The sequence below is a fragment of the Malaclemys terrapin genome, chromosome 17 (genome assembly GCF_027887155.1).
Source record: "Malaclemys terrapin pileata isolate rMalTer1 chromosome 17, rMalTer1.hap1, whole genome shotgun sequence".
NCBI lineage: Eukaryota > Metazoa > Chordata > Testudines > Emydidae > Malaclemys > Malaclemys terrapin.
Genome location: NC_071521.1, coordinates 6642985 through 6665802, shown reverse-complemented (window position 1 = coordinate 6665802; position 22818 = coordinate 6642985). Strand labels below are relative to the sequence as shown.

General features: G+C 45.1%; 3 protein-coding genes across 5 annotated transcripts in view; 2 read left to right on the top strand and 1 right to left on the bottom strand.

Annotated features, from left to right (window-relative positions):
* Nucleotides 1-194: 194 nt before the first annotated feature.
* PMPCA (peptidase, mitochondrial processing subunit alpha) lies at nucleotides 195-11305 on the bottom strand. The gene is made up of 13 exons (XM_054007366.1): nucleotides 11224-11305; nucleotides 10037-10239; nucleotides 9251-9330; nucleotides 8863-8945; nucleotides 8486-8580; nucleotides 6929-7029; nucleotides 5765-6028; nucleotides 5322-5414; nucleotides 4832-4950; nucleotides 4263-4353; nucleotides 3585-3647; nucleotides 2936-3080; nucleotides 195-1687 (listed from the first exon to the last, which is right to left on the bottom strand). The coding sequence occupies exons 1-13, from the start codon at nucleotides 11274-11276 to the stop codon at nucleotides 1518-1520; spliced, it is 1560 nt and encodes a 519-aa protein (XP_053863341.1). The 5' UTR covers nucleotides 11277-11305; the 3' UTR covers nucleotides 195-1517.
* A 207-nt stretch (nucleotides 11306-11512) lies between these two features.
* On the top strand, nucleotides 11513-17634 carry ENTR1 (endosome associated trafficking regulator 1). 2 transcript variants are annotated; one of them, XM_054007320.1, is made up of 8 exons: nucleotides 11513-11617; nucleotides 11707-11798; nucleotides 11883-12221; nucleotides 12948-13021; nucleotides 14482-14593; nucleotides 15273-15335; nucleotides 16221-16354; nucleotides 16919-17634. In XM_054007320.1, the coding sequence occupies exons 1-8, from the start codon at nucleotides 11560-11562 to the stop codon at nucleotides 17010-17012; spliced, it is 966 nt and encodes a 321-aa protein (XP_053863295.1). In that variant the 5' UTR covers nucleotides 11513-11559; the 3' UTR covers nucleotides 17013-17634. The 2 variants fall into 2 exon arrangements, with proteins under 2 accessions (XP_053863295.1, XP_053863294.1); XM_054007319.1 differs by having other exon boundaries at nucleotides 11514-11617; nucleotides 16215-16354.
* A 1904-nt stretch (nucleotides 17635-19538) lies between these two features.
* The window catches only part of SNAPC4 (small nuclear RNA activating complex polypeptide 4), a 31148-nt gene continuing 27868 nt past the window's right edge, over nucleotides 19539-22818 (top strand). The window contains exons 1-3 of one of the 2 annotated variants that reach the window (XM_054007373.1): nucleotides 19539-19682; nucleotides 19931-20074; nucleotides 22537-22577. In XM_054007373.1, the coding sequence (XP_053863348.1) occupies nucleotides 19637-19682; nucleotides 19931-20074; nucleotides 22537-22577 (231 nt within the window). In that variant the 5' untranslated portion in view covers nucleotides 19539-19636. Of the gene's footprint in view, nucleotides 19683-19930; nucleotides 20075-22536; nucleotides 22578-22818 lie in introns of those variants that run through there. The other variant, XM_054007374.1, reaches the window with a different exon arrangement.

Genomic DNA, 22818 nt, shown 5'->3' with positions numbered 1-22818 from the left:
CCTGGGGCAAATCCTGTCCTCTTTCCTCAGCTGTAAAGTGGGACCCAAGCTTCTTGCTGGCCTTACTAAGTGGTAATGAAGTGCTTTTAAACTAATCCATAAACTATCCATTTACCAAAGCAGTCTAGAAATCCATTAGAGTTGATAACTTTCTAAACGTCATAGTCACTTTGCTCACTTACTAATCACACCCATTCATTTCAATGTCTTTATTTGTTTCCTTGGCAAAGATACACACCACAAGTGCCAGGACAAAGCTGTCTGTTGTAAAACATACCGTGGGTTCAAAAAGCAGCTGCATTTTGTTAGTATTAACACCACCACTTTGCCTGTTCTCTGCTCCAGGAGCATGCACAACTTCCACTCCCATGAATGGTGGGTGTGGGTGTGAGAGACAGAGAGAAACAGGTCACTAAACCCTGTTACTGGTGGTATTCTTATATGGATTTCTTCTTATGGGCTTTTAGTACGAACCAATTACCTTCAAGATTAAGCTTTTTATACAAATCATTGTCTCTTTGCTGACAACATTTAATTCAGCTTAATCTTTCCTTGGGAAATAAACAGTTATCAAGGTAAATGGCATTTCTGTTTGCAAGAAACCATTAGTTGCACTTAAGGTTCAACCTAACTTCAAGTGAGCTCTGTGTGGCCAAGTATCTACCACCCCACACCCTTTACAGAGAGGATCTGCCTGACAGCACAGCACTTGATGGAAAGCTGTAAGTATGTTATCCATGATATGTCTTAACGAGAACATGCAGCAATTTTGTTCAGATTATTGAAGGTATTTTACAATAGTAGCCAGTATTTACATTTTAAAATTAACAAAGTATAAACTCAGAACTTTGTCATGAGGACAGATTGTTCTAGTGCCCTCCGTTCAACTTGATTACAGTTTTATATATCCTCTGGACTAAGAAGCATCACATTAGCACCTTACTTTAGCAGTACTTGTAACAATCCTCCAAAAGTGACAATATTACTACTCACAGTCTACAAGATTGGAGGACAACTGACTTATGAAATGTAACTCCGCCTAAATCTATTCCTTTAGTAAGGAGTACAACACATTTTGGGCTACAACCACCAATGCGCATACTTATGAAGAAAAAGTAACATGAACACACTTCCCTTGCAATACTGGATATTTAAAGCAAGTGGTAACTAAGATCTTGGCTAATTGATCAATACGTGTAGCCCTTTCAGCTGTAGTGGTTTAGGTTTGCTTTGCCACACTGCTATTCAAGGTGCCAAGAGAAAGGCCTACACACACAGCCTTCTGTGGTAGGCAGAAGAATTTATTGATGGCCAAAGTGCTCATTCAGAGCTGGGACCAGTCTGTAAGCCTATATCAACATGAACACTTCACATTCTGAACACCTGAAGCAGTCTTTGCTACAAGAAAAGTTCCATATTTACATCATGTGCATGTAAATATTTTTTGCATTGACATAATCCAAAGAACAATATGTATAAAAAAGGTAAGTCTCCTGTTCTAGACAGCATTTGCTGCTTTATCGAAAAAGCCGATACATCCTAGGTAGCCGCCCGTCCTTACTAGACAGTGCTCCTTGAATGTGTTCATACGTAGGTAATTCCGTCAAGTCACCCAGTGCAGCCACTGCCGGTTTGTTACGAAGCATTTTCGCAACCACCCTCTTGATGTCATTGGGTTTCACGTTACCTGCAGACGATGACAACAAGAGCTATTTCAAATGCATTTTAAACAGAGATCAAAGCTTCGCCCTGGAGGCTGAATAATATCATCATGCCGGATCTATACTTGGAATGCCTGCATTTTAATCCCAGCTCTGACAAACTGTGTGTCAGATTTCTCCTGCTGTTAAACAGAAGCATCGAGCTAGCTTGCAAACAGTTGTGAGGGTTACTTTGTGAGACGTTTTGAAGATATTAAGTCAATGTATTACAAGTACGCCCAGTTAAAGGGGGACAGTTCACAACTGCATTTCCCTCTGATTTTTTGTAACTATTAAATAATTGCCACAATTATTTTGAGATCAAAGAAAACCTTTTTTGAGAGTGCTTTGTGTCAGGCCAGTAGCTCTGGTTTTGATACACGAACTGGCCCATATCACTCATGCACTACGCCCCACTCAAGAGGGCCTTTCTCCATAATGACAGCAGCAAAGCTGAAATAAATTCAGCGGCAACACGCAGATGATAGAAGAGACAGGAATGGGGAGGAGGAGCTACTCCCAGGGTTGCCCATAAAAGCCTTATGAGGCTGGCTCTTAAATTAATTTAAAAATCAAATTGATGGTGTCTCTAAGCCTTGCTTAGTGTAAACACACCCTAGGACTGTGGGGGCAACATGAGCACTTCCATTTGCACTGTCACCCTCCCTCCTAACACCCCATGAAGTGAGAAAGGTGGTATTCCTGTTCTACAGAGGGGGAAACAGAGGATCAGAAACATTAAGTGGTTTGGCCAGACACAGAGCAAGTCCATGCAAGTGCTGGGATGGCCTGGCTTTCCAGTCCACTAAACAATAAGGGCCTCATCTGAAGTCTTTCCATTGATTTCAATGGGCTTTGGCTCAGACTTCATCGCCTCACTGGTTACATTTGCTGTCCATATTTGAAATACCGTCAGCAGCAAGGTGAGCTGGGCATTTGCCCCAATACCGACAAACAAATATCTAATCCCTAGAGTGACTGCTGCCATTGGGGGATTCCGTTGAAACTTCCCTGCCCCCCACTCTGGGGGTTAAGAGCCCAAAGGAGCCCCACCGTGCTGAAGAGTTGGACCAGAACTGCAGAGATGGCACCCTACCAAAAGGTCCCGTTTTATCAAGTACGGGATTTAAGTGTTTATCCCACCTGAATTTGCGAGGTAGCTCCTGCACGAAGGCATCAGCAGAGTGCACCTACAGCCCAACACGGTCAGCGCAAAGTCCGTGGGGTTTACTCACCGATGAGAGAGCACAGCTCATGAGGGAGTTTTCTTGTGTTTGTTGCCAGCACTTGCCTTCCTACATCCTCAAAGATAACTGGCCGGGATTCTAGGTTCATCATAAGCATGGATTTCAACTGGGTCTTTGCTCGCTCCAATTCCACCTGTATGGCAACAGAAAATACAGCAGACTGCTTTAGACTGGTCTCAGGACTGGCAACTACTCTGCCTGCTGTACACAGTCCTCCTCCTCCAGGAATAACTGGGAGACATCAACATCACATTCTGCTGTCAGCATAAATCTAGAGCTGGGGATGGCCTTTACAGCCGGAATGAGTCTGCAGAGGTGGGTTTACGAGGAAAAGGAAGGTGCTTGGGAAGTTAACAGAGATGGTTCCAAAACGAAGTGGTGTGAAGTCAGGATTGGGCAAAGGGTCCCTTCTTCTACGTAGATATTTGCCACCCGTACACACATAAAATTGAGCTACAAACACCTGCCTCCTTGTGGAGATTCTCTTGTGATTACTAGACTATTAAAGACATGAAACACAGTCAGAAAATGTACATTCAAAAGCTTACGTATGAAATTCATCAGCCTCGCTAGGGCTCATCACCATGGTATTTCAGTACTGAGACTACACGCATAAAACAGAGTTCGGGCAACTTACCTCTCCCACAGCTCCCGCCATTGAAATGAACTCTTTTGTAATTATTTCCACCATTTCTCGGACCTGTAAAAACAAGCGAGTCTTTGAAAGAAAAACAGAACAATGCCTGCTCATTCTCTCAAGTTGGGTTTAACAAAAAAAAAAAAAAAAAAAACAGTGATCAGCAGGGCGTGACTTTCCCCTTTCTCCTTTTGGAGTCTGAAAGATCCAAACCCCTCCCTCGTTGAACTGCACGAGTACAGGAAAATTGTAGTGGGGCACCACAGCAGCAATTCCCGTCAATACGAATGGAACTTTGCCAGAAGGGGAGTGAGGCTGTGCAGAGCACCTGAGCCATTTGGGGACGATGTTTATAGCAGTGGGTCAGGAATACATAAACCCAATTCACCTTTATACATAGTCAGCTAAGTGGGAAAATAGGATTCCCTCTTCCAGAGTGGTAAACTTTCACAATGCCAATAACATTTTACAGTTAGAATTGGCCATTAGGACCATGCAATCCCACTGCAAAACAACATATCATACCCTCTAGGGGTGAATGATTTAAAGTTTGATGTGTTATATGCAACCGATAACCGCTTAATGATAATATGGAAAGAGCTACTCTATCTGAAATTAAGTCAGTGACAGACTTACCTTTTATGAATTTATGACCTGGAATACAGAAGAGCCACGTACCTGTCGAGGATCTGCACTGGCATGAATACACAAGAGACCAGTATCTTCATAACTGTGATGGTAAGAGGTTGCATTATACATCCAGTGATGCCTGTAAGTACAAAAACATGCATCTGAGTGCTCTATAACTAACAAAAGACAATACACTCCCTGTTTCATCTTCAAGGTGGGGATTCCTAAATGCTGATGGGAATTCAAACTATCAGTCCAATCATTAGGAACAAGTCTCCGCTCCCCTGATTATTTTCTTCTGTGCATGTCTGCCCTCTACTCCCCTCCTCACTGTTTCTATAATAGGAGGATACTGTGCAGGAACAGTTGCATCAACTGCTAATTTTCAAGATTCCCCCCGAGTTGAAGGCATGGGCCGGTGGAGGACAACAAGATTCCAGGGCACCCGTGTGCTCAGTTGAACTACACCCACCTCCTCCCAAATAAGCCACATCTGCTTCTAAGAGCTGATTTTTAAAAATGGACACATTTAGGCTTTCAGATGAGGCCTTCCGTTCAGGGCCCATATCCATAGAAACGTCTTTTGGCAGCATTCCTTGAAAGAGAGGTAAACAAACCTGTTGAGTACATTAAGATACAGACGGGTGAACATGCCCTTGCCAGGTCCTCCGGCAGAAAAGGAGCCGCCACCTCCCATCATCATGTTTAATACAGCAAAGGGAATGAAGTCTTCCTCCTGAATCACAATAAGAGAGTCCGTCATCTCTACAGTGGAGATGCAGTGCAGGGTGTCTCAGTGCTCAAAGGTAAGTGGAAGAGGGAAAAAAACAGGAGAAAGGCCCCTGATGAACACAAGAAGCCATGCAAATATTGGTGCATATCTCCAAGCTCTAACTAGCGATACATGTGATAGCAAACTCCTGCAGTTGGGTGGCAAAACCATTCCCAGCCTCCCAACAGGCTACGGATGGAAAAAGCTCCCTTGCTACCTGCATGCATCTGTGCTCTCAGACACAAAACAGTTCCAACATTTGAACAATGACATGGTTGCTCAAGGTTTTGCTAGTTTAGGGTGTGCACAGCAATGAATTTTGGGACCGTACTTACCAAAAACGAACAGCTTTCTAACCCAATCATGATGTGGGTCAGCTCAGGGATTGGGGTTGGACCCAAACTCACATCTGACATGTCTTTTTCAAGCTGTGGGGAGAGAGAACAAATTAGGATTTAATTTCGCCTTCAGAGTGTGGCCTAGTAAATTACAGAAAGCAAACAGGTTGCCCAGCGGCAGCCACAATGGGCGCACGCAGAGCTGTTGCACGTTCATAAGCCTGTACTTGTATCTGCACAGTAGGCAACTGCATATACAAATGAGCACTGACGTAATTAACTGTTTTGTGGGTACAAATGCTGCTTATTGCGAGTTCAAGAAGTGCCGTTTTGAAAATGAAGATCTACCACTCTGAATGAAATCAGGGGAGCTCAAATCTATTACTGTACTTTAAGAAGAAGTCGCATGACGCACTGATTAGTTCTTGCTTTTATTTTACCTTGATGATTCCTCCCGTGTACTGTGCGACTGATTTGTCAACTTGCTTGGGCTTGTCGCTTTTCCACACTGGATCTACACCAAGCAGATACTTCCTGGCACACTCCACCAACTGCTCATGCTCTATCCCAACTCCAGCCAACACCATCCTGTCAGGTGTATAGTAATTCTGCAGATATGAATGGAGCACTTTCCGATCCATTTTCTCTATGTTTTCCACGGGGCAGAACCTGTTGAGTCCCACGGTGTTCTCCCTGTAGGCTGCCTATTGGGAGGGTGAACATACAACCACCCTTAGTTTAGAACACATAATGCTCTGTTCTCCCTCAAAATTACGATGTGAGCCTTCCCCTGCCCTTTTACATCTAGGCTAATGTAGACGCAGTACGAGAGGGAACACATATTGAGCATCATTTCACTTATGGCTCCCCACTCCTCCCAAAGATAAGTTATAGCAGGAGAGGATTGGGTAACTGTCTAAGTGTCAGGTTTGAAACATCTAGACTACCTGGACTCGCAGGATCAACAAAGCCCTTCATTCTTTTGAGGAAGGTACAGTAAATTTAATGGACTAAATGTACATGACACTTTCAGAGGCTTTAAAAATCCAAGACCCTGTCTGCTCTACATGGATATTAATGGTATCATGGCCCTTTTTGTAAGAGCAGGGGTTTGTCCAGTTTCTGTAGCCTATACTTCCAGGGACAGGATGCTGTTCAGATCCCACCCCCAGCAGAGCGTGTGCCCAGACTTCAGTGGTACTAGATGAATAGCTTGGATCCTTGGGGAGAAAGAGTACTACAGAAATGTAAGTCGTCATCCTGAAGGTGCAAACAGGAAAACAATGGAATGCTGGAGACAGGAAGTTCTAAAAGAAGCATGAAGTGCAAGTATCAAGCACACTATACAAAGATTGCAGTGTGAATAAGCTTTGGTTTATGTTGGAACCTTAACTGCCCCTTTCTTGACTTTCTACCTCATGCAGAATATAGGATTTCAAAACGGAGTGTAAGCAAAATGCTCCCCCAATTCTATGTTAGCATAATAAAAGTGTGTTTATAGCCCAAATAAAAAGCACCAGTGAAATTAAGTAAAGGGTGAGAAATAAACTGCATCATGTAGTGCAGAGAGCAATGTGTGTGAGACAAATCCCACAGCAGTTTACCGCATGTATCATCTCCGTTAGTAGAGGCTCTGGATCAGGTCTCATATTCAGATCTTCGAGCTCAAACTGCACAGCCATTCGAGTCATCTCAATTTCTTCATCTACAGTGAGAGAAAACAAAGGATATGAACCACTGTCCAAAGTATTGAATAGGTAATGAACTCCCTGGGTCTTTCACAGACAATGAGGAACACCGTGGGATGTTGGCTCCAGCAGAATCCTGGAGGTCAAGAAACAAAGAAACTCAAATTAAGACGGGTGGGGGAAAGAATCCATCCACACTATTCAGTCTTAAGTAAAACACTGAGTATCAGAGGGTTAGCCGTGTTAGTCTGTATCCACAAAAACAACAAGGAGTCCGGTGGAACCTTAAAGACTAACAGATTTATTTATTCAGAAAAAGATCTTGGAGTCATTGTGGATAGTTCTCTGAAGACATCCACGCAGTGTGCAGCGGCGGTCAAAAAAGCAAACAGGATGTTAGGAATCATTAAAAAGGGGATAGAGAATAAGACGGAGAGTATCTTATTGCCCTTATATAAATCAATGGAACACCCACATCCTGAATACTGCACACAGATGTGGTCTCCTCATCTCAAAAAAGATATACTGGCACTAGAAAAGGTACAGAGAAGGGGAACTAAAATGATTAGGGGTTTGGAACAGGTTCCATATGAGGAGATATTAAAGAGGCTAGGACTTTTCAGCTTGGAAAAGAGGAGACTAAGGGGGGATAGGATAGAGGTATATAAAATCATGAGTGATGTGGAGAAAGTAAATAAGGAAAAGTTATTTACTTGTTCCCATAATACAAGAACTAGGGGCCACCAAATGAAATTAATGGGCAGCAGCTTTAAAACAAATAAAAGGAAGTTCTTCTTCACACAGCGCACAGTCAACTTGTGGAACTCCTTGCCTGAGGAGGTTGTGAAGGCTAGGACTATAACAGCGTTTAAAAGAGAACTGGATAAATTCATGGAGGTTAAGTCCATTAATGGCTATTAGCCAGGAAGGGTAAGGAATGGTGTCCCTAGACTCTGTTTGGCAGAGGGTGGAGATGAATGGCAGGAGAGAGATCACTTGATCATTACCTGTTAGGTTCACTCCCTCTGGGGCATCTGGCATTGGCCACTGTCAGTAGACAGGATACTGGGCTAGATGGACCTTTGATCTGACCCAGTACGGCCGTTCTTATTTGGGCATAAGCTTTCATGGGTAAAAAACCCCACTTCTTCAGATACATGCAGATATAGGAAAGCAGCAATAGATTGGATCCATTTGCAGACTAGGGCTATGTTATTCTCTGTCCATCTTCTCAGATGGAAGCAAACAGTCTAAAACAAACCCCATTGCTAGAAGGAAGTGGAAATGACTGACCCGTCTAAGCACATTAACGTTCATAATAAAAACATTCTATAACAATCTAATGTTTGCTCTGTTACTTCAATACTCAAAAGTCTTTAAATCAGTAGGACATAATGAACGATAGTACTGAAATAATTTTGTCATGTAATGTCTAGATATCCTTTCCTGAAACAGAGACTCAGATTCTCGCACCTGATAACCTGGGCTGTAGTACTACATCAGCCAGTAGATTGACCACAGAGTCTAGGCCTTTGGCATCAGCAGAAACAGCATACATCATGGTATCCCTGCAACACAAAGATATTTTGCATTCAGTTTTCAAGTGGAATATATGAACTCCCGGTAATATTTGCCCAGTACTTTGAAATAGTAAAGCGCTAAAATTCCTTCTCATTTTATGTTCACACTAGCATCCTAATTTGCAATTTGCCACAAAGAGATTACTCTTGCTATTCAAAAACAAAGTCATTGTTGTGATGGAACAGAAAATCAAGTTCAGTTATGCTGCATCGCTGTCAGCAATCATGACAACTGTTCATGCGTGGGGAACTACAGAGTAAGATGTGTACCTTGATGCCTGACAATCACAAATACCCCCGTGCTTTTCCAAGGTCAGAAGAATTTCATCTTTGCTGCCAAACTGGGCTGTGGACTAACCAAAGAAAAACAAAAAACAAACAAAAAGCGTTAAGGCTTATGAAATGTGTGTCTATTTACTATTTGTTAGTGTGACCTAATACACTGAAGCACTTTTCTTTTTTTCCCCCGACTTGAAGCAAATATGTGCATAGAACTTGAGCTGGATTCCTTTAAGTCTGTAAGAATCTTGGGTGCTCAAGGAAAGCAGACTTGGGCCTTCTGAGAATAATTACAGCCATACTAACAACCGAGTTTAGGTTTTTTGTAAGTATTTAACACATAGGCTTTAGGAACCTTATCGTCACAAACAATACTTACAGAGAAAGCCAACTTTTCCAAAAAGTGTGAAATGCCGCTAAGGTATTTTGCTTCATGTCTTGATCCTGAATTTATAAGAACTTATATTTAAAAAAAAAAAAAAAAAAAGTTAATATTTATTTTAACCCCATTGCCTGTTCACTGATTTTACAAGCATGAGAATGCATATGACTAGCAAAGGCCATCTCAATTTAAAACATAATTTCAATGCATTAGATTATTTCTAAGTAAATATTTCACTACCATATCGCTAAGGACTTCTCTTCACTGCAACGTTAATTTGAGTTATAATTCAAGTCTTGCTCCCGTCCACACAAAACCCCTTGACTCAAGTGAGGTGCTTTTAACTCCCGTTGGCTGGCCCACGGGGGTACAGGCTAAAGCTCAAGTTAACGCAACTCATCAGCTGCTAACTCAGCCATTTAGTATATCTCCAGTGTTATTTTGTAGCATGGCTGCTCTCGTTTGAGCTGGGCTAACTCAAGAGGAATAACTCGAGCGTAGATAATTCAAGTTAACTGTGCAGTGAAGACAAGCCATTAGGTATGTCTGTTTCATGTTGGTACCTAAATACCAAATCTGCTCCCAATTAAGTCAATGGGAATTTGGCCACTGGTGCCAAAGCAGGATGTGGTCCTCTATATATGGTCGATCCAAATGCAATGATTCCTAAATTACAAAGCCAGAAGGGACCATTGTGATCATTGAGTCTGGCCTGTATAACACCAGTCATAGAACTTCCCCTGAGCAGTGAGACTTGCCTGCTTGAAGTCAGTCAGTACTTACTCCCTACAGTACAGAACTGTCCAAATTTGTTTTGTGATGCAATCCGCAGTCCATTCTCTAGTGTTGTAACTTTGGTTTCAAATTTCTCCTGTCCGTCAACTGTTGCGAAGACAGGCTTAGGCACTCCAGGCAGAGGAGAAGTGAGAGGGACGTTGGGGCAGCCACCACCACTGCTGTATTTTCTGTAAGCTGCCAAGCCAAACCTAGACCAATCATAGACATTTGTATAAAAACCCTAATCACAGTGCACCAGACCTCAGTTCATCAAACAGGCTTTCAGTAACGAATGAGAGTGGATGCTTTGACTGTGAGGATTATAGCACTTCCCTACTTTGCTAGGGTGGTGAGAAGATAAAAATCCCCTCAGATACTACAGTGCTGGGGGCCACATAAGTACTTAAATAGATACATGGAATCAACTGGCCCTGAGCTCACTAGTGACAGTCATACTGCCAGAAGGTTGCTGAGGTGTCCAATTCTGTCCATCAAGGGCTGTTCAACATTCAGCAAACTACGAAGGAGGCTGAAATGTTCCCACAATCATGGGGTTGAGCGAATGGGTTTCTAGGCAAAGGAAAGCCCTGCATGATGTCCCAAGCGAAGGAGGCTGGGTAGGTGAGACAGATAGATGTGCTTTCATTTACACCCCCTTATTTATGGGCAGGTCAGGATCTGGTCAGCAGAAACTCTATTCAGAGCTCAGCAACAGTAATCGGAGGATGTGAGGCCCCAGGACATGGGATGGGGGGTGGGGGGATCTTGTGAGGTCACTTGCCGAGGAGCAGCTAGGGGTGGGCAGCGCCCTGAAGGGGACATCCCTGACCTAGCTCTTGGGGGCCCTGTCAGAGGAGAGCCTGGGGGTGGCACCTGGGTTCTTAGAAAGGTGATGGTGAAGCGATTAGGATTCACTGATGAGTGTGTGTGTGTGGGGGGGGGGTGCCTGGCAGGGGACACTAGGGAAGACCAGGATTCTTGAGGCTCTGGCAGGAGGAAGAGCTCAGGGGGAGCCAGGGCCTTGGGGGCCCTGTCAGAGGAGGGGCTGGGGGGACTCTCTGGGAGGAGGGTTATGGGTCACTGATGGGGGGGGAGGGTGAAGGGTCACGAGGGGCTCCAACGGGGGAGGGGGAGAGGGGCCACGGGCAGCTCTATTCAACTACTGTCCGGGCGGGGGAGGAGGCTGCGCTCACCTGCGAAGCGGGCCCCACGCGCCACCCCGAAACCGCACCATGTTCGCCGCCATCTTATGTGCGGGAAGCCCCAGCCTCCGCCCTCCCCTTCCGCCCGGCTGCCCGGCACGGAAACCACGTGCGTCGCCCGGGGCGGAGCTAACCGCGGCCGCTGGCGGCGTTTGCTGGTTGGCCCATGCCGGGGAGGGGCGGGGCTGAGTGTCCGGCGGCGGGTTCTCAGTGGTTAGCGCGGAGGCGGGAATAACTGCGCTGGCTGCTGGTTGGTCAGTCCCAGGAAGGGCGGGCCCAGGCGGGGAATGGCCCTGCCTCCCGCCCCGATGGGAGCCGACGGGGGCCATGGCGGGTCACAGCCGCGGCCCCCGCTCCCCTTCCCCGAACCCCCAGCTCTGGGGCGGTGAGAACCGGGAGGGGGCGGGCATGGGGGAGGGGGGTCCCGAGTCCGCTCCGCACGGCCCGGCTGACGCGTCCCCTCTCTCCCCGCAGGCGAGGAGCCCGGCGCGGCCAACCCCTTCTCCTTCCGGGAGTTCGTGCGGAGCCAGGGCCGGGGCGCGGCCCCGCGCGGCGCCAGCCCCCAGGTACCGGGGGGGCGGGTGGGTGACTGGCGCGCGATCCCCCCCCCCCCCGCCCGCGGTCCCCACCTGCGCCCTCTCGCCCTGCAGGCCGCCGCGCCGCCGCCCCCCCTGCGGCTCCACGAGCCGTTTTTCCCGGACCCCAGCGCGGGCGACACGCGGCTGGACGGGGAGGATGCGGAGTGGAGCGGGTGTTACCAGCCCGCCGCCGTGGAACGAGCCCACTGGGCCGGGCCCGGGAGCGCCTCGCCGGGGCCCAGCGCCTTGGAGTCCTTCTACGGCGACCGCCCGGACTGGTCGGGGCTGGAGGACTCCGCGCCGTGGCAGCTGGACGAGAGTGACCCGCTGGGCTACGCAGAGCAGAACCTGGCGTCCCGGGGGGAAGCTGGAGAGGGGCCCTGTCACCCGCTGCAGCCGGCCTGCCGAGACGTAAGTGGCCGAGCTCGCCTCTGGTAGAGCTTCTAGAGCCCTAGAGCTTCCACTGCCCTCGGAGTCCTTTCCCAGGCCCGAAGAGCTCAACAGCTTCTCGCTCACCAGCAGAAGTTCTTACCTCCCCCACCCTGGCTTTCCAGAGTGTCCTGGTAGTTTGCGAAGTGCTGGAGCTTAACTTTGCACTTCCGCATGGTCCAGAAAAGTTACTTTAGGTCACCCTAAAGGGCCTTGAAAATGTATCTGCGTTTTCACTGGCGTCTGTGAATGGTCTTAAGGCGACTTGGCTTCCGAGTTGGAGGAATATGAAATGAAACCCCTTGAAATAGTTCTAAACGCTTCTATAGAGCAGAAGTTAAAACTAGTGATGATGTGTGGCACAGCACAAAGGTTTCTATAGGCACTCAGGGTGAGCTATAAAATCCCCTCATCGCTCTCCATATATTCATGGCAATAAAATCTTTATCCAGGCACACACTTGTCTCACTTAATCTCTCCATGCCTCACGTTTTTCCTCTGAAATGGAGAAGATTATTATTTTGGTTTTGTTTGAGAGGATTTTTTAAATATTTGTTAGTGAATTTAGTTCATGGAAATTGCCAAGATTTTTCCAGCTCCAGAAGTGAGACTTGGAAGGTTTCATCCATGCTGGTTTTTGCATGTTAAAAAGATCAGTATGATCACCAGACCATACATTCCTGATTTCTAATGAGTATTTTTCTGCAGCTACAAGAAGAAAATGCCAGACTAAGAAGCAAGATTAACCAGCTTCACTTCTTCTCTGAAACTCAGACAGACAAGTATGTATACTAGAGCGGAAAAGAAATCATGAACTTGATAAATGAAGTTGAAATGCTGATATCCTTATACATCGTAACTGAATGAAACAAGATTTGTGATCGTTTATGCCAGTGGTCACCAACTGGTCGATCGTGATTGATTGGTCAATCCTATAGGATCTCCCAGTTGATCACAATCTCTGGTGGTGCAGCAGGGCTGCTGCTAAGGCAGGCTCCCTGCCTGTCCTGACCCCGCAGCTCCCATTGGCCGGGAATGGGGAGTTGTGGCCAATGAGAGCTGCAGGGGCGGTGCATGGAGTCGTGTGCCCCCCGCTCTCCCCCAGGGGCCGCAGGGGCATGTCCGCCCCTTCCAGGAGCGGTGTGGAGCCAGGGTAGGCAGGGAGCCTGCCTTAGCAGCAACCACGCTACGCCACCAACTGGGAGCCGTGGAGGTAAGTGCTGCCCAGCGGGAGGCTGCCCCCCCCCCTCCCCCCACCAGCCCTGAGCCGCCTCCCAGAGCCTGCACCCAGAACCCCCCCACACCCCAGCCCAGAGAGAGTGAAGGTGTGGGAGAATGAGCAATGGGGGAGGGGGGGATAGAGTGAGCAGGGCGGGGCTTTGGGGAAGTGGTGGGGTAGAGATCCTGGGATGCCCTTAAATTCAAAAAGTGATCTTGGGTGTAAAAAGGTTGGAGACTAGAGGTTTGTCCTCTTGTATGACAATTTCACTACAGGGTTATTTCAGTTGAGAAACTGGCTTCTAAGAAATCATTTGGATTTCCTTTTAGAAAGAAATCAGGGAAAGTAGGTAGAATGTTTGTCTGATTTGGTGTCTTGTTTTTTAATAATAATTGGAGCCAACTCCTGTCCTCTTTTATAACCTATTCAACTCAGTTTGTCAATGAGGGCAAACTTGCCTATTGGAACACTTCAGACCTTCAAAGTGATGTATTAATAATCCTTACTTTGCTCCTGTGAGGCAAACAAGTATTTTCATTTTACCAATAGGGAAATTGATGGTGGGGAGGTTAGGTGAATTTCCCCAGGACACAGGTGAGTCAGTGACAGAGCTGTGATTAGAACTCAGGAATTCCTCTGTCCACTGCACCATGCTGCTTCACATACTGAGGCAATTCACACTTTCCTAAAAATGGACTGTTACACCACCACCGACCACACCTCAGAATGGCTTGAAAAACAACATAATATAGACTGACAGTGAATGGATGTGTTGTGCAGAGATTCAGCTGTATAATTATCCTTCACGCTAATGGATGTTGAACAAATGAATCCCCTGAGGCCCAACCTAATTCTGTGGGTGGAGTTTCTATAGTGCATTAGAATGAACGTTTTTGTCATACTGAAGCCTCTATCTAGGATGTTCTAAAAATATTTATAATAGAATCTTCTTGCCTGCAACACTTTGTACTCTCTCCCACTGAATGCAAATAAAAATGCCTACTTTGTTCTCTTTTTAACAAGGGTAAAGACACTTGAAAAAAAACTAGAAGAGAACAAGATTAAAGAGCAAAAAGAGGCCCGGGATCTAGAAGCAATGGTGCAGCATGTAGAACAGAATCTCCAGTTGATGACGGTAAATATTTCTTTATGTTCTTATAGTACAGATCCATGATCAGGGCTGCCCTGTGGGTTTTTGTTTTCCTCCTCAAACACTGGAGGAAGCATAAGCAATGCAGGCGGAAGGATGGTTGAGTAATGGTAACATTCTCTTTTCAACTCTGACACTTTGGTTCAACTTTTTCCCTTACATTATTCAGGAGACAAGTTGTCTATCACTTTTCATAGTATCAAGTGTCTATTACTGACAGCACTTCTGAAGCAAGGGCTGCTAACATGAAAAGGAGCTGAGTTCCACTCCAAAAGTACCTCAGTTATACAGGAGTCAGGGCTTTGCATGATTGATTAAAGAGTCTTAATCACTTATATTCAGCTGTTTCTGTGTAGCTTTCTGGAAACACCCAACTTGCACATAATTTACAGATATTTACATATAGGCATTGCCTGCAAGAAAATTGGTAATTAAGTCATCTGTTTGTTTATAGTGAGTAAATTCTTTCCCTACTCAGAAGGAAGTATTGTATGTATTGTGGCCTTGATCACTTGATTGGTATGTTATATCCCTTCCCTATATTTTTAGTATGTTATTTTGGTCTCTTTGAGGTAAGACTTATACATTCATCTGTATTAGGAAAATGCATAGTGCATTCTAGGCACTACCACAGTATAAATAATCTTGGTATCTTGTATTCCAGAAACGGGCTGTGAAAGCAGAAAATAATGTTATAAAACTGAAACAGGAAAATGCACTACTTCAGGTATGAATCTGTCCTCTCCTTTTTAAGGTTCTCTTACTGTATGAACTTCACGTGAACATATTTTGATATTAAATAGAGTTTATAACAGTGCTACTGGAAAAGTATTCACCTGTGAGTGAATCTTTTATAAAATGTCCTTGTGTTCTGATTGAATGTATATTAAGTCAATGTAAACCAAAAATTTCACAACTCCAAAGTTTAGAACTTGTGCGCCATGGGACCAGTAACTATTGTGAGGCTTCTTATTCCACAGAATCTAGGATTTCTCATTTTCCATTGGCATAAACACTGACTTTTAGCCATGGTATGTTACGTGATAGACATTAAAATCGCATTATTCTGATTAATCTCTTCCTCATCCCCAATGCACTCTCTAAATTTGAACTGATTTTAGTGCCTTCTATTTTACACTGCTAAGAGAAGACAGTAAGCCCAACACCACCTGGAAGTTCAGCTTTCTGATATCCAATATTAACTTCTAAATGAGTTGGAAAATTCACTGCTTTAATATCAGAATTAAAATTGAGTAAGGGAAGCAGAAGCAAGATGATTTTCAGAATGAAGCAGGTTTTGGGACTGCTAACTAGCAACCTGCCAGGGTTAGAAGCATTTGGTGGGACTAGTACAAATGCTTTCAAGTCTGGTAAAGGCTTCCAAGGTTTAGTCCTGGATCAGAGATCACATGAAGAATTTTGATCCCTGTAAGTGGAGACCATGATCTTGCAGATGGCACAAATTCCTAATGGAGAGAGCCCTAAGTTAGCCCCCAAAAAGCAGCATTCAAGTACTCATAGGAATTGTTTTCTTTTGCCATCTTATATAAATAAATGTGCATCTGCTCCAGGAAAATTGCCTATAATAAACTAAACTCTTCCTAAGGTTCAGCTGAAAAATTACAAGACAGAGAATGAAGCCTTGAAGACTGGCCAGTCTGCTAGTTTGGCTGTAGTGAAACAAAATGCAGATATTGCCTTGCAGAATCTTCTGAGAGTAATTACAAATTCACGCTCTTCAATAAAGTAAGTTCAGCTTTATAAAGAGAACTGTAAAATAAAGAACTTGTCCTAACAGGAGTCTGTAGACTAAATGAAAATTAGTACTGGAGGCTCTTCCGTTGACATTCATGAGATCATGATTTCACTTTTTGTTTACATTTTGAATTTCAGTTTCACTTAGGTGGAGGTGTAAATACTGTTCAGTTTCACTTTCTAGTTCACCTACAGTAGCTCAGTTTTTGTACACACACTGCAGGAAAATAATTACACAATTCAGATTTTTCACTAGCTGTTCAAAATTAAGTTCATTTTCTGTGTAATAAGCTTTTGTACAACTAGGGTTTTTAATGATGTAAATGTTAATCCTAATCTACCTAAATGTTTGTTTGTTTTTTTTACAGTGAATTTTGCAATTCAAGTGAACTGTTTTTTCTTAGCAACTGAAGTTGCATAAATGTTCTCTGATATAAATAAGTTTGAAATGCCCTGTTTGTTGTTCTTTGTCTCTGCATATCGACCCCTCTTCTGGTAACGTTGTTACTTGTAATCTGCCCTATCCTGTTCAGTATTTTGTTTTTTAAATTCTAGGCAATTGGTCTCTGGAGCAGAATCATTGCAGGTTGTTGCCGAACTCCTTAAATCGATCGACAGAATTTCTGAAATTTCAGATGATGGACCGTGAAAAAACCACTAAAGGAACTCTACCCCAAGAGTTCTGTTTACATATAGAAATCACTATTTAAAGATTGTTTGCTTTAATATTTAAAAAATGCAGTCTTAAAATATGCAACCTTTACCCTTACTGTTTTTATTGTGGGAGAACAGTTATGCACTGGTGCAGTATTACCCTTCCTTCCATTGTACCAACAGTGGCTCTCCAGAACCTGATCCAGCAAAGCACATACTTTAAGTGCTTTGCTGGATTGGGACCTCAAGACCCAGCCGTCACACTGTGTGCATTGCAGTCTCCCATTAAAATGAAGTGGAGCACTGGACTCAAAACATTGTGCTCCCTGCCTTTTTTCCTCATTCCCTCTAGTAGTGCTGTGTCAAAGTATTTTATAAATGCTGGGAGCAAATAAATCTTTTCTGTGTGGTGTTTTTTACTGCCATGAGGGGTGAGGTAGGGGGAAATATTTTGAACCCTTGTAGAATTAAATATGAAAATGAGACTATATCCTACATAATGCTTTAACCAGTTTACTTCCTAAATATATTTTAAAATGCTTTTTAATTGTATTAGGTTTTGTAACAATACTTTTTTCAAAAGAAAAAAAAAGAGAAATTAAATACTACTGCCTTTAGTTGGTGATTCTTGGTGGCTTAAATAAAATGGTTTTCAGGGGGGAAAAAAAGTGTGTGTGTGGGGGTGGGGGAGAGTCACTTTGGTAGAGGTGAGGCAGCTGCTTGTGTGCACTGGACTACTTTCATAGACTTTAAGGTCAGAAGGGACCATTATGATCTTCTAGTCTTAGCTCCTGCACAACACAGGCCACAAAATCTCACTCACCTACCCCTGTAACAAACCCCTGACCTATGTCTGAGCTATTGAAGTCCTCAAATCGTGGTTTAAAGACTTCAAGGTGCAGAGAATCCTCCAGCAAGTGACCCGTGCCCCAAACTGCAGAGGAAGGCAACCCCCCCCCCCCCCCCCAGGGCCTCTGCCAATCTGCCCTGGAGGAAAATTCCTTCCTGACCCCATATATGGCGATATGCTAAACCCTGAGCATGTGGGCAAGACTCACCAGCCAGACACCTAGGGTGAGAGCTGCGTTACTAGGGAGAATTCTTTCGTATCTAGTGTCCTATCACAGGTCATTGGGCATATTTATTGCTAATAGTCAAAGATTAATTAATTGCCAAAATTAGGCTACCCCCCCCCTCCACCATCCCTTCCATAAATATTATCAAGCTTAGTCTTGAAGTCACATATGTCTTTTGCCTCCACTGTTCCCCTTGGAAGGCTATTCTAGAACTTCACTCCTCTGATGGTTAGAAACCGTCATCTAATTTCAAGTCTAAACTTCCTGAGGGCTAGTTTATATCAGAAAAAGTCCAGAACTTTGATCTATACTACCACACTAGTGTATTCTGTCTAATACAGGAATTGTTGTAATGTGTATAAATACACCAGTAAACTCACATTTGAGCAGCAGTGAATGCTATAATTACAAAAACCAAGGAAGACTCTCCATATACCAACTTCAGATGTGACTGAAACAATGGAGCTAACATTTCTTTGTGCAAAACAAGTGCCAATGCTGTAGTAGTGACTGGAACAATGGAGAAGTTAATACAGGCACAGCATGAGAAAAATTAGCATTTGGGGATTAGTAGTTACTGCAAATTGGAGTATTTATTTCCAATGTTACCCTGGCAGGTGCAGTGCAGGGAAGTGTGGGAAATGTGTATACTAGCTGCAGTGCCCTTCCTCAGTTCTACCCTGTTTTGCTCCGTTAACGCTGACGTGGGTGTAAGTGGCATGCACACAGGGTAGCTGTGGAGAGACAGCAGCGAGACCAGGTCAGCAAACTCCTTCAGGGGCATCCCAGGTGGAGACTTTCCTTTATTTACATAAACCAGTTGTCTGCCGGGGAGCGGTGGGCCCCGCCCTAAGGCCAGACAAATGAAATCACAGCAGGACTAGCAGCCTCCCGGGGGCAGCAAGCGCCTGCCCGGCCATATGAGCCCTGGGGTCCAGTTCTGGCTGCGCGGCCGGTTACCATGCGTGGGGTGAGACAGCCACCTCCATCCCCTGCCTTCGCTATGGAACGGGGCGGGGTGAGGAAGGCGGCCGAGAAAAGCGCGACCGCTCCAGAGCCGCTGGCCAGGTCCCCTCTGCTCTGGCTGCAGGGGCGGCCGCCGGCCTAGCCCCTGCTGTGCCGCCCCCCAGGGTGCCTCGTGCCGCCTCCCTAGACACCCGGGAGCCCTGGGCCGCCCTAGACCGGAAGGAGCCTGGGGCTAGAGGAAACGTGCTGGGCCACCGCCGCCTCTCGGCCCCGCCGTGACCGCCTCAGCCCCGTCACGTGTCGGAATTCAGCCAATCAAACAAGTCTCCTGCGGGCTATGGAAAAATACCGCGGCACGTGATTCCTCAGCCCGGTCGAAAAGCCACCTCCCTCGGCACGTGACAGCGGTACTCCCCCCCGGCACGTGATACCGGCCGCCCAATCAGGTTCGCTCCTGGGAGAGGCGCTCGTCTCCTAGGCACTACGAAGGCGGAGCTCGCGCGGCTGCAGGCCCGGGAGGCGCTGAGGGAGTCTCGCCTTCGCTTCCCGCAGCCCTCGGGGCGCCGCCGCCGCGGCTATGGCCCATTACCTGGGCCCGGCTGGGGACCTCCTGCGGGAGCGCGGTGAGGGGCAGGGACGCGGGGTGGGGGCCGGCTGGTTGTGGGGCTGGGGCTTGTACCTGGGCTGGCAGTTACCTGGGGGACGTGCTCTGGGGGTGGGGTCTGCAGGGGACTTTCCCTGCGGCCGTTCACCTGGGACACCTGCAGCCCCCCCCCCTCCCGTCCCTGGTGGAGAACGGGGGAGACGCTGCTCTGGTTCCATGTGTTGTCGCTGACTCGGCTGTCTGTCTGTCTGTCTGTCTGTCTCTCAGGAGTCATGTCGCCTGTGGATTTACACGCCGAAAGAGAGAAAATCCGGCGGGAAATAGAGGAGTTAGAAAAGAGCTTGGACCCCAGTATCCCCAGTATCGAAGTCCTCGTGTCGGATTCCAGCCTGGACGCGGATTCTGACGTGGGTCCGTTCTCACGGCGTGCCGTTATTTCTCTGATAGCTGATCGTTACTATACTTCTGCCCAAAAGATGTGTCCTGCAGTGTCTAGACACTGATACGAAAGACAGTGGCTTTATCTCCTAGTTGCATCAGATTTCTGTGCCGAGCTTAAATGTGGTCACAGTGTTTTCTGCTAAAAACTGCTGTCTGTGCCTGCTTTATAATTTATGAAAGGCTTATTTGGTACCGTGGGAGAGAATTAAATGTGACGTTTGTTTCTTGTAGGGTGCTAGAAATCCAGTCGTTATCCCATTTATCTTGAAGTGATCAATTGAAAACTTTAAGAATGTTAGGGGCTTGATTGCATATTTTTAAAATCACCTTTTATTGTATATAAAAGAGCTTTAGATTCATATATTTTACAGATAGAAGGGACTGTCACGATCGTCTAGTCCGACCTCCTGCATAGCATGGGCTCGAGAACCCTTCTTAATAATTCCTTCATGAAGCCTGTAACTTCTGTTTGAGATATAGCGTAGCTAAATGAGAACAGTCCTCTCTTCCATGATAAACTCGGTGGGATTTGAACATGACACTTTCTACTTCTCTACTAAGCAATTGTACCTGTGTTATAAGCATCCCTATAAAATGAATATTATGCCATCTGCTTTTGCTATCAAATTGTAGTCAGATACCTGTGGTTTTTAGTGCATCACGTTACTTAGATAAGAATCTTATTTCTGTGGCTTCTGTCCACAAAGAGCACACATTACATCAGATCAGCAGTAAATACAACTGTACTGTATTTTATATAATGTCCAAATTCTACCGTAGTGCTTTAAAGCTAAAGAAAAGGGAGTGAGGAATAGATAAAGGGGAGTAATAAACACTTGAAATGAATTTGAGACTTGGTCAGGAAGAGGGTTACAAAAAAGCTTTTTCCAAATTGTGGTGTCTTCTGAGGAGAAGGTTCTTGTGCCAGCAGTTGCCAGGTTTTGTGATGAGACAGTTGAAGTAGGCAGTAGTTGAGAGGGAGGGGATTAAGGAGGCCCATGATCTGCCAAGTGGGCTGGAACCAGTCAGTTGAGTGTGTTACAAACAAGGAGGGCAATATTGAACTGGCTCATGGATTCAAACTACTATTTTGGAGTGTTCTCAAAAGCTAAATCAAGCAGGTGTGAACAGTCATTTTTTTTTTTTTGTATTCATAAATGGGGTGGCCATGTCTGTTCAGTGCAGCACAGACACACAAGCCATCTGTCTTAACCTGCATCTACCTGCATTTGTGTGGTGAGACGTCCCTTTAAAAAAAAAAACTGCAAAAAGTCTTAAGCCACCAGCTGCTAGTCTTGGTGATCACTGTACACGTTCCTTCATTTTACTGTGCCCCAATTCTTCACATACCCAAGTACATGCTTATCTTTAGTAGTCTTATTGAGAACAAAAATGGAAGCTGTGTTTACTGCCGAAGTCTGTGGGACTACTCATGTGCTTCTAAAGTTAAGCACATTCTTAAGTGTTGCAGGATTGGAGCCCTAGTCTGCTTGGTTCTGCACCCTGGATTATTTGTTTGTGTTGCTCACCGTAGGAACTGAGACATAGCTTAATTGCAGCTCTCGTTGTTTAGAGAGGTTCTTTCATTCTCCAAAGCGCCAAAAAAAAAAAAAAAGTCAGTGAATGGTGATTGATCAAAGTTTGGTCTTGGCAACCTTAACAGTAGCCTAGAATGTTGTTGGGTCAGACTTAAGAAATTATGTATTATTCTGTTTTCTTGTGGTCATCTTAGCTGGAAAGCTTTTGATTTCAAAGCTATTGTCATCTTTACATAAGAACGGCCATACGGGTCAGACCAAAGGTCCATCTAGCCCAGTATTCAGTCTTCCAACAGTGGCCAATGCCAGGTGCTCCAGGGGGAATGAACAGAACAGGTAATTATCAAGTGGTCCATCCCCTGTCGCCCATTTCCAGCTTCTGGCAAACAGAGGCTAGGGACACCATCTCAGCCCATCCTGGTTAATAGCAATTGATGGAGTCTTGGCCTTCACAACATCCTCTGGCAAGGAGTTCCACAGGTTGACTGTGCATTGTGAGCAAAAATTACTTCCTTTTGTTTGTTTTAAACCTGCTGCCTATTAATTTCATTTGGTGATCTCTAGTTCTTGTGTTATGAGAAGGAGTAAATAACACTTCCTTATTTACTTTCTCCACACCAGTCATGATTTTATAGACCTCTGTCATATCCCCCCTTAATCGTCTCTTTTCAAAGCTGAAAAGTCCCAGTCTTATTAATCTCTCTTCATACATAAGCCATTCCATACCCCTAATGATTTTTGTTGCCCTTTTTTGAACCTTTTCCAATTCCAGCATATCTTTTTTGAGATGGGGTGACTACATCTGCACGTTAGTATTCAAGATGTGGGCGTGCTGTGGATTTATATATCTTTTCCCGTAATAAAATTTTTTTTTTGTACTTCTATTTCTAACAGATGATCTGGACGATGATGATTCAGATGCCCATATGGAAATGGTAATTCATATTACTTAAAATGCATCATCCAATCTTTCTGCTGATGGGGGAAGAACAGACAGGATTTTGTATGTCTGTAGGAGGCTTTTCACATTTTTGCATCTAAAGAGAAATGTTGCATCTAAAAAGGGAAACGTTATTGCTAAAATTTTCATTTTTACAAGTCCTGTTACTGTTTTTTTTCTTTAGAAAAATAAAACATTTTAATTAGAGATAATGTTTCCTAGAACTCAGGTAAGAG